This window comes from Dermochelys coriacea, chromosome 14, assembly GCF_009764565.3.
Source record: "Dermochelys coriacea isolate rDerCor1 chromosome 14, rDerCor1.pri.v4, whole genome shotgun sequence".
NCBI lineage: Eukaryota > Metazoa > Chordata > Testudines > Dermochelyidae > Dermochelys > Dermochelys coriacea.
Window position 1 is genome coordinate 10,859,435 of NC_050081.1, and position 16,547 is coordinate 10,875,981.

A 16,547-nucleotide genomic window follows, 5' to 3' on the forward strand; every position below is an offset into this window, starting at 1 on the left:
TGGCTAAACTTAACCACAAAAATCAAACAGACCCTTCCCCCAACATTTAAGGCAAAATTTCCCCCTTATATCTAAGGAAACAAAGGAAGCCACAAGATTAAAAATAACTAAATTCTTGATATTGTATTAACTGAGAGATTGAAGCCTAGAAAGTCCCTTTACATGGTTTTAAATAAGATTGATAGACACCTTCAAACTTCATTGCACTAAGAACATAGTTCTAAACCTGATGCAAGCTGCATTCCTTCCAACGTTATTTCTGAGCAAGTAGAAGCCAGCTGGGAGCCCCTCTGGATTTCAAAGCGCGCTGTGCTCCGGTAGAGCTTTTAAAAAACCATAAGACACTGATCCTGCAATGAACTGCACTTGAGCAGACCCCCACCCCTCCGTGCCCCACTGAAGTCTATAGGGCTCAGCACCGCCTCAGCAGTCCTGCCGCTTGGATCAGAGCCTTACACCACATTGCAACTAAACTTCATACGGGGGGGGGGGGTGTTTTGATTGTGCCACCCTCTGGGTTTGTCAGATATCCGGAGCTGCTGTAAAATGCACCTGTTTCCCCAGACTTGCTGGATCGAGGTTCATATACGGCGCCCATCACCATGGTCTTTGCGTGCATTTCAGAGGACCTGAAAGGTGGGTTCCGCGCTGGAGTGGGTGGGTGGAGGAGGAGGGAGTGGGGTTGTGATTATTTCTGTTACCCGAGCACCCACGGGCCAGGCTGGGATCTCCGCAGGGGCACGTTTGCTCAGGGTGGGGGCTGGATGGCCGAGCCCGCTCCCCTCCTGCCCAGCGGAGAGACGAACCCCAGAGGAGAAACCAGCCAAGCCGCCTTCCAAACCTCCAGCCCGCCCGCCTGCTCCAAAGCGGCTCAGCCCTTCCCAGCCACGCTCCCTGCCGCCGACTTTCCCCCGGTCCCTTAATGGTCTTTCCAGCCTGGCTCCGCACTTTGCTTACACTCCCTTGCGCTGCGATGTGCGCCCCCCCCTCTCCGCTGTGTGCGCGGTGCGAGGGGCTGGCTGCCCCAGTTCCACTCTGGCCGAGGCGAAGATAAGCGGCGCGCCCAGGCTCTGGGCTCCCACCGCCCGGGCACCCAGCGGCATCAGCGGGCCCTAAGTTCACGCCCGCTGGGTACTGAGCGGGGGTTTTGTGCCCCAGCCGGCGGCTGGCTCAGGCGAGTTTCTGGAGGAGCGGGAGCATGTGCGCTTTGTTGAACGGGCCCCAGAGCTGCGGCGCTGTTGAGAGGGCTTGTCTGGCTCCAAAGGGAATCGCGAGGGATGCAGGTCTCTGCTGTGCTGGTACAGGTTAGCGGCCGCTGTCCCGCGGGCCCAGGAATGCTTTCCTTGGGCACAGCTGTTGGGAGCGCCGCGGAGCGAACCCGCGGGGCGCCTGGTAGGAAGGTCCGCCCGAATGTAACTGACCCCGCTCCGCTTGGGAGAGGTGGGTTGGATCCAGTCTGCTGCGGTTCACCGAGAACGTGTCTACCTGGTGTAACGTTCTCTAGGGTTGGTCAAACCAGGGGAGTGAACCAAAGAAGGGATTTCGTTCGCTAACAAATCCTGGAGTTGTTTAGATTTAGTGTAACTTCTAAAGAACCTTATTCGATGTCTGTTGGTTTAATCCTTGTTACATTCAGGAGGACTTTTCCCCATAAAGGTAAAATGTCTAGCGCATATCATTCTTCTTCTTCTTAACTTTAAGGTGGTGTATGAATTCCTGATAACAACACGCTTGTACTGGGAGAGAGCTGCTTCTTTTCTCTCATAGGGGAGTGTATGACAACCTTTTTGTGCCTGGTCATGCCCCCTCTCTTATATTTGACTATAGACGTGACTGTTATTAGTTTACAGTACCATAGGGGTGCATGGTATATTGTTAAGTCTCCCTCTTGAAAAATTTTCAGTCGCTAATTCGCATACAGTGCAGATTCTTCCCCCACCCCTACACCCCCAAGATTATGGCTGAGAAATGAAAAACTACAATAAACTACTTGTAATTCTTGCATACAGGAATTTTGTGTAGCAACCAATATCGGCACCCCCGTCCACGCTCGGATGCAGCCTGCATGTATATTACATGTACCTCTGCTACCTTTTTTGTCCTGATCCTACAGGCTTACTCCTGTGAGTAAGCGCAAAGTGACTACAAAGAACTACAGAACGTGTAGGACAACAATCAGGCCCAGAACATCTATGCAAAAAGTCTTAATCACCTTCCTCCACTATTGCATAAAAAGCAAAAAGGTGGCAAGGCTGTGGCAGCTGGCCCACTCCCTCTATTTGCACTTCTCCAATGGTATTTGGCATGGAGCTGATCTCCTGAGAGAGCATCACAGTGGAACCTTTCATAGTTTGAACATGAGACTTGATTTATAGATTTCACATCTCAACTTTTCTATTTTCATGGGGAATAAGTTTGCTGTGTGGATTCAGGTTTGTTGAGGGGCACTGCTATTTCACTGCAACATATTCAAGGGTAAATGCAAATCACTCACAGAACAGCATATCTATTTCTAAGCATGCCGCAGGCACTGTGGTTTGTTTAGCACAAATATCTTAGAGGTTTTTGAATAGACTTCCTTATAAAATGAATACAGTGGATGGTAAAAACCTTTTTTTTTTAAAATACCTTCAAGTACGCAGTTGGTAGTTAATTCAGAATATTCCTTTCTTTCTTCTGCAGCAGGACCATGTATACCTAGTTAAAGGTTTCATGGGGGGAGGGAGAGTGTCTAAAGTTCAGCTGGTAACTTTGTTAGGCATCAGGTACAACAACTTATTCAAAAGGATAAGAAAGGAGATCTTATTAACTTATATCAGTGATCAGCTAAATGTATTTTAGATATTCGTGAGTGTAATACCTTGAGGTTCTGGAGAATAACAGAAGTTATCTGTGTAAATGCACACTTGCATTTATGGGATATTTAAAAACAACTTCAGTTTTATTATTCCTTGTATTTATTGCCATCCTCAAAGACCCTGCTGCGAAGTTAAAATGATCCTAACACTTTACCACCTTCCCATGCCTATAGAAAAGCAATGGTGAATAAGCCTCATAACAGAAATCTTTGCCGTTTTGGGAGGTAACCCAGCTGCCTGGTGATCTCACAGCTGTTACTGCCCTCGATAACAGTTTCCCTCACTCTGCTGCTCTCAAAACTGTCCCACTGAACTGCTCCAGATTCTGAGCCCTTAGAAATCTTATTTAAAAGAGTCAGAAAAGAAAATGACAGCCTGATCTTAAATACAATGGAACAGTATTTATCAGCCTAGGACACAGGATTCAGTTTACTGAATAAAAGGGGAAGTTTTCAGTGTAATAAACCTATATAAGAGCAGGGCACTATCAGTAGAGTTTAAAGCGCTTTACAAAGGGAGGTCAGTATCACTAGCCACAGTTTACATGTAGGGAAACTGAGGCACCAAGTGGTGACGTGACATACCCAAGGTCACCCAGCAGAAAAGCTGAGTCTAGAACCCACATCGCCCGAGTCTCATCCAGAGCTCTATCTTTTAAGCTATCTTTAAGTGGGATAACCCCTCATCATGGATACTGGGTTAAGGGTTACATTGGGCAGTAAAGATTCAGATTCCACTCCAGCTGCCCTCAAGCTCTTTTGCCGGACGCTTTAATGGACAAGGATGTCCCGGGTTCCAATGCTCATTGCTGAAGGTGACACGCTGTCAGAGGAAAAATACCAGGGTCAAAAGCAAGAGGCTGCTGTCACGAAGGACATAGGCACTAAAGAGCAGAGGCAGGGGAGGTAGAAAGTCCCCCCGCCTGTTCAGAAGCCTGTGTAGAGCAGACCCTTATTTCCTTGCAGGAGCCTTATTCTGAAGAGCTGATGTTACCCAAACTCTTTTCTCGTAGGAAACCTTCATGCTAGAGCCATATCATGTCCAATTCATCATCCAGCAACAACTAACACCCCAAAGACTGGAGCTGCTCTTTCTGCTGCCTGACTTTACCTCAGAGTGACTTTTTAAAACCGACTCCCCTGCCCCCCCCCATCCCAGCCACTTACCAAGTGATTTGCTGTGATGGATTTCAGAGGAACATGGTAGGTGCACACAGCTGGATATTGTTTTCAGCTCTTTTAAGTAAATCTCCTCTTACATTTATTAGTGGATACTAAAGTAAAACATTCCTCTACCCCTTCTATAGCTTTACCTATAGAATAACTGCTGCGACACCTTTGCCCAAGTGAAAATAGCTGCTTGGGGAAAAAAACTGAATACAAAGAAATGTGTATTCACTAAAATCAAACTAATGGCACAATCCTGTTGGTATTGTTAGTGTGCCCTTCATAGAAGTTCCAACTTTATAAACCCTGAGTGTGTTGGCCAGGTGATGTCAATCAGGATTGACTTCACTTGATCTTCATCAGTTTACACAGGCTGAGGATCTGGCCCTGGCTTTTCCAGGAGCGTGTACGTTTACTACATGCATTTGGAACAGTTTCAGTTTATTTCTGTTCCAGTAACTGAAGGTGGCTTACCATATTTTTGTAAATGAACATTTGTGCACTTATGCTCTCATGTAGAGACATATCCTGTCCCTTTGAAGTCAATGGGAGTTTTGCCAAAGAGTTGGATGGGGTCAGGGTCAGGCTGTAGGTGATTTTGGTACTTTTTAGGGAGGATTTTATGTTTCATATTGTTCATTTTTGTTGTTTGACACAGAGATTGCTTACTGGGCAGGCAAATTTAGCTTATTCCCATAATATTTTTAATATGCATATTTGTCCTGATTTTGTGAAGTTTGATACTATGCACCAGGGTGATACAATGCTTATTAGGAATGTACATAACAAACTGGGATGGGAGCAGAGGGACAGGGATGCTAGGTAGTCAGCAACAGACATTTAAAAGAGAGGTACAATGAATGTTTTGGAAAATGAACAAGTTTATTATGGGCCTGATCCAAAAGCCTCTTGAAGTGAATGGGAACTTCCCTGCTGCTGTCAGTGGGCTATGGATCAAGTCCAAATGTGCTAAATCATTACTATGGGAGATGTGGTAAATAATATGTCTTTTTATAATGTCTGGGAAGTTTAATAAAACAGAAATGGAGTTAAAATAACACAAAGGGTTTGACCCACTAACAAAGCTAAAAGACAGCATTCTGAGTCGTGTTCTCCATTGCCCTGCTCCTCCTGTAGTGACTTACAAGGGTACATATTGTATATACATTGGCACTATTCTGACCCAGTAGCATTTCACATCTTTACACTGGTGTAAGTCACTGCTCACAGGGTAGAGCAACAGAGGATCAGACCGAGGACTTTTTGCTTGCAATTTTTAGTAACACCTGAGATAATCGGAACAGCAAGATTAAAGGAAAAGGTGGGTGTTTCTCCATTCCTTCAGCTTGTCCTTCAAAACAAATTGGATGTGCACACCGAACGCCAGTGGCCTCCTTTGACCGTCCCAGACGTTGTCTAGTCAGATTCACCTGAATGGTCAGAGAGACTGTGTGGAGGCCCATGGATGTCAAGGGGCACCAGCCCCAGCCCTGCTCACTGCAGGGCAGGGGGGTGGGCATGTAAAGTTTTGCCACCTGGTCTCAGGAAAGAAAACACATTGTAATCGAAACACGCGAGTCTGATTGATTGTTAACCCACAAAATTGGCAGGGGGCACCCAGGGACAGGCATAGGGCCTGAAACTACATTTTCATTAAACAAATAAGGGGCATGTGTACACCGGGTGTTTATGGTCTGAAAATGCCTGAGTACATGCGATGCAATTCATTCATGGGAGCACACTGACTCCAGATTCATCACAATCTCTGGTGTCCTCTAAGGCTACTTCTGTGCTTGAAGCTGGGGGTGTGTGATTGTGATATGTACATGCTAGTGCACTATGAATAGTATTCAGAGTAGCAGCCGTGTTAGTCTGTATTTGCAAAAAGAAAAGGAGTACCCGTGGCACCTTAGAGACTAACAAATTTATTAGAGCATAAGCTTTCGTGAGCTACAGCTCACTTCATCGGATGCATTTCCGATGAAGTGAGCTGTAGCTCACGAAAGCTTATGCTCAAATAAATTTGTTAGTCTCTAAGGTGCCACAAGTACTCCTTCCCTTTCTCTAAATAACCCTTAACTTGAGAGACAGCGTATTGTTCAATGCCAACAGGGGATAGATCCGGTCTCCGTGGGTGAGAAATGTGAGCTGTCAAATATACAAAATAAGCAGGGATTTGGGGGCCGGGGTGTTGAGAGAGTCTGGATGACGGGGGAGTTGGAATAGTTTAAAATAAAGCAGCCACCCATTGGTATTTTCCAGCACTTGATTCCACAGTGCTAGGCACCTTGCACATTACTGCATGGCCATAGTGACTAGGACCCCTGAGCGAGGATGAGAGGAGAGCCTTGTTGTGCTAGGTCCCATGCAGATGAAAAACAAATGCAGTTCCTGCTCCAGAGAGCCCACAGCCTGGGATTTTAAACTGAGCCTATAGGAGTTAAGTGCTCAAATCCCATTGTAATTGAATGGGATTTGGGCACCTAATTCCCTTTATTTTCTTTTGAAAATCCCAGATGAATTAAAATATTTATAAGGCCCCAGCATGCACCAGTTTACACATACACTTAATGTTACAAAGACAAGCAGTTCTACTTTTCATGAATGGCAGAGCCTAAAGGAAAGGATTCAGAGTAGCAGCCATGTTAGTCTGTATTTGCAAAAAGAAAAGGAGGACTTGTGGCACCTTAGAGACTAACAAATTTATTTGAGCATAAGCTTTCATGAGCTACAGCTCACTTCATCCGATAGTGAGCTGTAGCTCACGAAAGCTTATGCTCAAATAAATTTGTTAGTCTCTAAGGTGCCACAAGTACTCCTTTTCTTAAAGGAAAGGAGTAACTTTTGTTCATTTAAAAAAACAAAAACAAAAAGTAAAATATTTGATCTATCAAATGAGACGTTTATTCTCTGAATTATTCATTCATTACATGGACAGCTTCAAACTCTGCTTCCAACCTAAGGCTGGAAATTGAAGTAGATATTAGAACTGTCAAAATAGGTTTGATCAAAACTGTGCGTTTATTCTGTAGATCTATTTAGGTTGAGATTTTCAGTGTTGCCTGGGGATTTGGATGCCCAATTCCCATTAAAAATTGATAGATGGTATTACTGCTTACTGACTTTCTGTCTGCATTTAGGCCCTTATTCTGCAAAGTCTTACTTATCTCAGTGGGGCTACTCAGTTATTACTCAGTGTGAGTAAAGGGGGAAGAACGTGGCCCTTTTGTATGCTTGTAATGATTTCCTTTCAAAGAAGCTGTAATAAAATGATTCCGAGAGCCAATATACAGAAGGCTCTCAGGAGGAATGCAAGTTAAGTACAATTATGGAAGTTGCAACACTCTGTTATGAAACTAAATAAATATGTAGAATTGCTTATTTGACTTATTCCCTACTGATGGGTGATATCCGATGATCTAGAGTCAGTGACGTGCTATTTATGTACTGAGAAAAAAGATGCAAGAAAAGCAAAAAGGATGTGGAATCTAATAACTTATAAACAATTAATAAAGATCAGATTTATTATTGTAAAAAGCTTCCTGGTTTTATTTATATGTATAAATAAAATCATAGAAGGAAGAGCAGATAATTGTTATAAAAATAAAAAACAATCTCCCAGGATCAAGCTGTTATATTACTGTTTGCTAGTTTGTTTATATTTTTATTTTAAACTGCCTTGATGCTTCATGTATTTTGGGTGAAAATGCATCAGACCTTCCCCCTTCCTTTAATGCCCCAAGCCTTACTAATGTGCCTAACTTGAAGTAAGTGACTAACCTCATTGAACTCAGTGGGACTACTCAGAAGCTTAGAGTTAAATCGGTGCCTGAGTCTTTCCAGGATCCGGGCCTAAATGTAGATGGTGTGGTGATGAGCAATGCCTATATATTAAAAAGGTGAAGAGAGTAGGCCAAATTCTGCTCTCACACACAAGCAAACTTACTGTGCCAAATTCCATAGCATAAGCAGGTCCAATTCCACTGAAGTCTAAGAAGTCACACCTATTTTGCACCAGCTCATTGCCTTTAGATTGTACAGATATAGCTGAAAACAAAATTTGGCCCAAGACCCTTCAGAGCAAGCGTTTGTCAAGCTCTGTGGCTCAGTTCCTTCAAAGACTTATGCATGTGCTTAACTTCAGGCCTGGGAGTAGCCCTATTTTAAAATCAACTCCAGTCCACTGCAATCAAGAGGAAATACTCACATGCTGAAAGTTAAGCCCAGACATAAATCTTTGCATGATCAAACATGCTATGTTTTTACAGCATCTAGCACAACTGGGACCTTTCCGTGCTACCATAAATGTGTGCAATAGTTAAAGACTTGTCAGCTGAATGCTTGCATCTTCTTTCCACAGTGTAAAGGCATATTCAGCAGAACCTGGTCTAGCCTAAGAATTTGCCTAGAAAGTCCAGAAGCACAAGATGACAGACGAGCCCATTAAAGAGATTCTGGGAGCTCCAAAGCATCCTGAACCCGTAACGATGGAGAAGAGCAATAACAATGACTGTGTGGTAGCCACTGTCCCTTTGGTCAGTGAGTGCCAGCTGACTGCAGCAACTGGAGGAGCGGAGCTGTCCTGTTACCGTTGCACTATCCCCTTTGGCGTGGTCATTCTTATAGCTGGAGTGGTGGTCACCGCTGTGGCGTATAGCTTCAATTCCCACGGCTCAATCATCTCAGTGTTTGGACTGGTCCTCTTGTCATCTGGACTCCTCTTGCTGGCTTCTAGCGTCTTGTGCTGGAAAATCAGGCAACGGCACAAGAAAGCCAAAAGGCGTGAGAGTCAGACAGCGCTTGTGGCGAATCAGAGAAGCTTGTTTGGTTAGAGACTACCAGGAAAACATTGAACAGAAGAGCGCTCCCTTGTAAGTCAATTTGACTATTTATTGATAAGTCAGACTGCAGGAGGTTTTTGACTGGATTGGAATGAAAATGGGGTGGATTAAGAGACTCTAGGAGCATCTTTGGAATTGTTAGTATCTGTCATTTCACAGACTTAAAGAAAATGATATTTCTTCCAAGACAGAGGCGGGAAAGAGGTGAATTTTATTTTTTTTTTCCTTCACAGAAAACAAATTTGTCATAACTGCAGTCGAGAAAATTAGTCAACACTCAGATACTATTGGAAAGGGACCCTGGTGAACAATCAAGAAAATAACTTAACCTGATCTGATGTGCCAGAAACCTGCTTAAAAATAATACTCACTGTGAGGTCTGACCAAGGGAGGAGTTGTAGCATTTGAACAGATGACAAAAAAAACCCATGTGGTAGATTGCCTTTGACTTGCGTTGTTCTAGGGACAAACAACTGTGATTGCTCAATAAGCTGATGTGAGGATGGCAGGTCATTTTGGTTTGTTCCAATGAGTTATTGGTGGTACTTTTTTTAAAAAAAACAGTAACATTAAATTTGTTTTACTATTGAATAGAGGTAGGTCGCTACTTTGTAATTATATTTGTCCAACATAAATAATGAGGTATGAGTATAGCTTAAAAAAAAGTGAGGTTTTTGTAAATTAAAGTGGTTGGATTTAGCACTTTTGATGAGTTTGATATAAAAAAAAGATGAAAAGTGTACATTTCATTTAAAATAATAAACATTCAGTGCTGCTAGAGCTTTAGAAAGTCTGGCATTTTTCATTGTTATCAGGACAGCTTGTCCTTTCAGCTTCGATACCCGTGCTTTATGATCTTTTTTTCACAACATCCCTTTGTAGAGCAATAGCTGTGCTAATAATTTTGAACGCAGACTGTCCTGTCTCATCTATACTTACAAAGCCTATGTTTGATTTGATGTGTTTTCCTATTTACATCTTGAGTAAAGATGGAGCTACATCAATATTATAAGGCTCAGTCCTACGAAGACTTATGCATGTCAGCAATAGCATTCAGACTGTGAAGTCGATGGGGTTTCACAAGTTACTCATGTATGTAAATATATACAGGATCAGCCTCACAATTACCACTCTATTTAGATACATAGGGCCCAATCCTGCAGATACTCAATACCAGGTGTAGTGCTCATCATCACAAGTAGATCCATTGGTGTCATTGGGTCTACTCACAGTAGCAAGCACATATGATGTGTGGTATTCTGTGGTCACTCAGTGCTTAAGGTGCTTGCAAGAGCTCTGCTTTATTCAGTGTATTTATTGTCCATAACAGGAGCTTCACTCAGTCCTGCCCAGACTCTGTCTGGGAAGTTCAGTCCTTAAAGGCACAGTCCCTAATACTATGCAGTGGGGCTCAGAATTAAAACAGAATACCATTTTACATTATCTTGAATTTCTCCAGATGGGTGTGGATGTAGAGGAAAAAAGAGGTCTCTATATTTTACAGTTGTATGTACAACATCTAGCAGAACTAGGGTAGGGCCCTGATTTAGGAAAGCACCCCTATTCAGGATTGCATTTAAGCATACATTTAAATATTTTCGTGAATAGGGTTGGACTTAAACATGAGTTTAAATGCTTTCAAAAATGAGGAAAAACAAAGATTTGACTGACTACACATAGCGAGCAGATTTGTGGACTAAGAAGGTGCCATTTTTACAGTCCCTTTGGTCAGCCCTCTAACCTTAAATGTTCATCAGGAGATCCAAGGCCTTTGAAAGAAAGGAGATTGCACTTCTATCTACTGCTTTACAAAACAGCTTGCACCGCTGAAAAGACTGAAGCAAAACAGGTTTGTGACTGAAGACCATACTGTTTTTACAGCAGTAAGTAAAGACTCTGCATTCAGTTTTTATTTGGCACCCTGTTCCCTTCTTAGTTAATAGAATATTTTTACAGGCTGTAGCCTTGCAAACAATTTTTTGGTCATTATTCATGACAGGCAAACACTGGCAACTTAATCACCGATAACTGGCAAGATCTGCCATCTACTACGGGCTCAGGTTACACAAAATCATTTTCTGTTCAAAACTGGGTGGAACAGAGACAATAGACATTTTCTGGTGCAGTTGTCCCATGGCACAGCTCTCTGCTCTGAAATGCTGTATCTAGCAAGGCTGTCTTGCTCCATTGGTTAATTGGGTGGGTTGGTCCAGAAGAAAAGCAAAACATAACATTCTCAAGTGATAGCATGAAAGATAAATGCAGAGGACTTTCCATCTAGGACCAACGTGAGAGCCCTGATCCACATCTTCTCTTGAAGCTAGTGGCAGTTCTGTTTGCCTGAAAGACAGGTTGCAGTATCAGGCACTTACAGGTCAATGGGCAGAATTTTCATTTCTTTTTGTGAGACCCAAGTGGCTGAAATGGGCTTTAAAAGGACAACCAGAAGTCAGTTAGGACTGGACTGTTGTTCAAGGCAAAGGCAGACATTGCAAACATTGGGAAGGGGATATGGCCGGGTCAGGGGATGGCCTTAGGTGTTTTGAAGGCAAGAGTGGAAAATGTTTTCAGTGCCCCCATCCCTGCCTCTCAGCAGCCAAGCAGTATGGCACCCCAGCCTTTGGTGGCCATGGTGACCCCCCGTTCTCATCCAGCCCCTGGTCACCGTAATAAACATAATGGGCTAAATTCTGCTTCCCTCAGAGGCCCCAGTTTAACAAAATATTGAAACACATGCTAAAATCCCATTAAAGTCATTGGGATGTAGCTGAACTAGCGCCTCCATCTACATGCTAAAGGGGAGAGAGTTTTTGTAGGTAGGCCTTTTCCCCTCAAATGCATCTGTACCAGGGCCCACCTGATCCCATTCCTTCCCACATACCCCCATCTCCCTGCATGCCAGGATAGCCTCATAGATGGGAGCACTGACCACACCTGTTGAACAGGTGCAGTAAGGGTCTCTCTGGCCTGGGAGTGACCATGCCTTGATAGCTTTCTTCCCCTCCTCCCCAGCAGGGCTTATGCTTCTAAACTCCCTAACTTATCTGGGGACTTGTGAAGCGCATGTTGTGTTTTAAATAGAGCAGGCTGTACATGTGGGAGGGATGTTTGGAGTCAGTATTTGCGTTGCTACACTCCGTGGTTACTTGACACGGTAATAAAACTGCTTGCATCAGAGGAAAGCTGACAACACATTTTAGCACTTTCATAGCACCAACTTAATCACAGCAGGAAGTTTTCCTGCTACTGGGAGAACATGTTGCGTCACCAGAACATTTGACACTGGTGTCCAATGTTAATCACTTTGCTTAAGGTCATTAAAAAATATTAGGGTGTCCCCTTACAATATAAAGCCTTAGCATGACTGACAATTAACAGGAAACCCATAGCATGCTAAATAATTGAACAGGTGCATTCAAGAAGTGTCTTTCCTGGTTAAAAATGAGAAAAGTGATTGACATCAGCGCAGCTGGGGTGGGCTGGTCAAACACGGCTCTAACAGGCCTGCCAAGTGGGTGTCATGGGAAAGAAAATAAATTTTTCTGCCCCTTTTTTGGAAGTGGAATTTTATAGACTGCAGTGAAGGGAATGGCTTCAGCTGGAGTCTGGGTCAAGATGGAAAGTCCAAGAGTCATTAGGGTAACTCGGCAGCTTCTGCACTGAAATCTGGCGACACGCAGGTATAGAACTGGCGGGAGAAGAGACCCAGGCTGCTCTCCCGTGGCAGCGGAGGTCTTTCAAGGTATATTGTCTCCAAGGGAGAATCTAAAGTATCAACAACTGAGCTTGCATGTGACACACACAGGATGAAAGCAAATTAGAAATGCAAACTAGGCTAGGAGCCATAAAAGGCCGAATTCAATGGTGGTTAAATGAAGGGGGCTGGATGTGGGTAAGTGAGGGCACATATTGACCATAGGCGTTTATACAGAGGCAGAATTTTCCTTTGTGATCAGCCTGGCAAACCTCTAGTGCCTATTCTGTTCTCTCCCGTGTGAGTAATTCCCACTGATGTCAATGGGAGCCTGCAGGGCAGGAGCAGGCTGCTTGTGCCAGGGTCTGCATTGCTACTAAGGGGGGCAGTTAGACCTTAGCCTTCTGGGAGACAATGGCGGACCACATTTCAAACCTTCAGCGTACGAAGACCAAGCCCTCTGACGTTCACCAGTGCATGTGCAGCATAGGTTCTCATACCAAAGGGGTGTCTCAGAAGAGAAACACTGAGGCCGGAAGAGGTATCGGAGTGTGGGACCACTGCAGCTCCATCTGCAGAACTCAGTAATCACCCAGGCAGTATGAGAAGGTGCATAGCAGCATCTGCACTTCCACCGGTGAGAGGAAGTGTATCTAATACTCTGTAACATGTTTACAGGGAAAGGTTTCTTCCCTATTTCTCATTACTTAGGCAAGCAAAATGATAATACCCTGGAAAAACAAGCCCCTTATTCTGGTCTCATTCAGAAGTCAGACAGAGTTTATCAGGGGAGTGGTCAGAGGACTCCTTCCTTTGCCTGGAAGTCCTAGGTTCTGTTCCCTGTTTTATCACTGACACACTGTGTACCATTGGCCTAAAGATTAGCCCACCCTTTGCCAAAAAGTGGCTGTTCGTTTTGGGTGCCTCAGTTTTGGGGCAGTTTGAGGCGTGTGTCGGTAACACACGTTGCACGCCCAAAGATAAAGGCACACAAGCATGTGACTACTTTTGAAAAGCTTGTCCTCAGTCTACCTGTATGCTTGCTACCCATCTGTAAAATGGAGATAATACCTACCTGCCACAAGTTGCAATACTCAAATAACTGATGCTGTTCAAAGGGCTGTAAGGGCCCTCCGTGGCAAGGGCTAGAGAAGGCCACAGTGTTGTTGTTATTACTTCCCCTATACCAGAAAATGAGGATACCACATTCAAGTAGATCTGAACTTCTGTGACGAAACTAAAGCTGCACTAAGTGAACCCCCCAAATGAGGCAGCTGCACACACAAAACTCTGCCTATGTTTGACAGAAATTATCCTGAGGTCCATGAGCCCTTTGAGCTAATCAGGATTTGATGTGTGGTGTCATGCCAAAGTCGTGCAGTCCCCATGGTTTTGCATCAAAACTATTTGAAACAACAATTTCCACTGAATTCCACTTGGCATTTTTCATTAGAAATCCAGAAGTCGGGATGCAGCCCCCTCAGAGATCAACATTAGTTTCCAGTTAAAATGCCTTCCCTTCTTGTATGAAAAGACGTTGAATGCAACAAATGATACTTCAATTTTGGGTGAGGTTATGTGGGAGTCCATGCAAATTTTATTGTCTCCGCTGCTTGTCTCTCCCTTCCTGAAAGCTCTGGCAGCATCACACAAGGAAAAAAATTGCCTTCACACGGATAGAAAATTATCTAATTGGGAATTGCTCTGGTGCACCAGAGCAAACATGGGGATCTTAAATAATAATTTAAAAATCTAAGTACAGGAAATTGTGTCTGTAACTACACCCTGTGTTGCTATTGTACACAACGCCTGTTATAGCCTGGAGTTATCTTAGGACTTATCTAAAAGTTGCCACTTTAACAGCGTTGCCATAAATAAAGCAGCATAACCCCCTATTTGGATGCCATTACCTTGTAATAAAAGTGCTTATAATACTATAGCTTATTCCGGTTTGGGAACTGAAATAAACGACACTGGTATAAGATCACGTTATTCCAGTTAATGGCATCCACGCTAGGGCTTTACAGGTATAACTATATTGGTAAAAATTAATTAATTAATCAATCGCATCCCTGAATGTGGACAAATGCACCATGAAATGAATGATGTATCTGAGATACATCAAAGATATTTTCATCCTCTGGACAGGTGACCTAAACTACCTCATAGATTTCCACCACAACTTCAGCAACCCCCGCCATCTGTTCAACTCTCTATAGAACATTCCCACAGTAGCATCAACTTCCTGGACACCACAATCAGCTTCAGCAATGTAACCTTACAGAGGACTATATACAAGAAATCTATGGATCACCACCCCACCCTTCCCAGATCCAGTGACTACGCCAAAACATACCAATAAATGTTATCTATAGCCAGGCAGTCAGATAAGCATAGGCACCGACTCTGTGGGTGCTCCAGGGCTGGAGTACCCACGGTGCTTAGGACTTTCCAGGAGGGACGGAGGAGGAGTGGTGAGGAGGCGGAGAAGAGGCACAGCAGGGGCAGGGACTTGGCAGAAGGAGGTGGAGGGGTGAGGGTGGTGCAGGAGCAAGGCCAGAATGGGGTCAAACACCCACCGGGAACAGTGGAAGTCAGCACCTATGCCATAGAATATGCTCTCATGAGAAAGTCCAGGACATACACTTTAACACACAAAAGCACTTTCACCAAACAAGGTCACTCCACCAGAAAATTAGATCACATCATAGAACGAGCCACCCAAATACTCCAAGAGAACCTGTTTCAATATGGAACTAAAACTGCCCTCCAGCGGCACACCCCTATTGTCACCTACCCTCTCATACTGGAACCCCTACAGGGTATAATTAAACAATTACAGCCATGCTTAATGGACATCACATCCTGAAAGATATATATTTCGTGCACCCCTCTTCTGGCCTTTAAATAACCCCTCAACTTCTCCAAGCTCATCATCAGACAAAAGCTCCCCACAGACCAGGACACACCAACTCAAAGCGGCACAAGACACTACCAGATCAACAGATGCAAAATGTATAGGCACTTCTTCACTGCTATGATGATCAACACCCACCACAACTCACATTTCAAGATCCCTGGGTCCTACACATGCCTATCACAACATATGGCATACCTTACCAGTTGCACTAAATGCCCTAACAACAACTATGTGGGCAAAATGAGACAATCACTACACTCTCAAATCAACTCACACAGGAAAATGATAAAAGACAAAAACACCATATCACCTATGGGTGAACACTTTTCACAAAGTGATCACTCTATATCTGACCTATCAGTCCTCATCCTCAAAGGAAACCTGCACAAAACTTTCAAAAGACAAGCCTGGGAGCTTAAGTTCATAACTTTGCCAGACACTAAAAATCTTGGTCTTAATGAAGACCCTAGATTTTTGGTTTATTACAACAATCTATAACTCACTAAATACCCCACTTTTTTTTCCTTTCTTCCCGCCCCCCCCCCCCCGAATGGAGAGGTGTAAACTGGCTACTTCACCTTGAATTGTCTTTTGAAAGATGTGTTAAATACTTATGCTCAACAATTTGTTCCACCTTGTATTTAGCTGTGACAAGAATACATTTCCCAGACCTGAAGAATTTTGTGTAGGCGTGAAAGCTTGTCTCTCTCACCAACAGAAGTTGGTCCAATAAAACATATTACTTCGCCCACCTTGTCTTTCTAATATCTTGGGACCAACTCAGCTACACAACCACTGCATACACATCCCTAACTGACAGTAAACATGTGTGTAGACCAGCCTTTATAGACAAGGCAAAAAGAAAAGGAGTACTTGTGGCACCTTAGAGACTAACAAATTCAAAGGTGCATCCGGTGAAGTGAGCTGTAGCTCACGAAAGCTTATGCTCAAATAAATTTGTTAGTCTCTAAGGTGCCACAAGTACTCCTTTTCTTTTTGCGAATACAGACTAACACGGCTGTTACTCTGAAAATAGACAGGGCAGAAATTGCTGCTTAAACTGCAGCA

The 16,547-nt window shown here is 43.7% G+C and overlaps 1 protein-coding gene across 7 annotated transcripts; it reads left to right on the forward strand.

Moving 5' to 3' along the window:
* Positions 1 to 754: 754 nt before the first annotated feature.
* Positions 755 to 9,415, forward strand: TMEM100 (transmembrane protein 100). 7 transcript variants are annotated; one of them, XM_043496381.1, is made up of 3 exons: positions 1,057 to 1,304; positions 8,385 to 8,895; positions 9,099 to 9,415. In XM_043496381.1, the coding sequence occupies exon 2, from the start codon at positions 8,452 to 8,454 to the stop codon at positions 8,854 to 8,856; it is 405 nt and encodes a 134-aa protein (XP_043352316.1). In that variant the 5' UTR covers positions 1,057 to 1,304; positions 8,385 to 8,451; the 3' UTR covers positions 8,857 to 8,895; positions 9,099 to 9,415. The 7 variants fall into 7 exon arrangements, with proteins under 7 accessions (XP_043352314.1, XP_038226545.1, XP_043352316.1 ...); XM_038370610.2 differs by lacking the exon at positions 9,099 to 9,415 and adding an exon at positions 3,871 to 4,060 and having other exon boundaries at positions 8,385 to 8,998; XM_038370609.2 differs by lacking the exons at positions 1,057 to 1,304; positions 9,099 to 9,415 and adding exons at positions 1,332 to 1,440; positions 3,871 to 4,060 and having other exon boundaries at positions 8,385 to 8,998.
* Positions 9,416 to 16,547: the final 7,132 nt, after the last annotated feature.

Bases quoted from the DNA above. Each gene is read 5' to 3' on its own strand.
- TMEM100 (XM_043496379.1), top strand. From the start codon at position 8,452: ATGACAGACGAGCCCATTAAAGAGATTCTGGGAGCTCCAAAGCATCCT.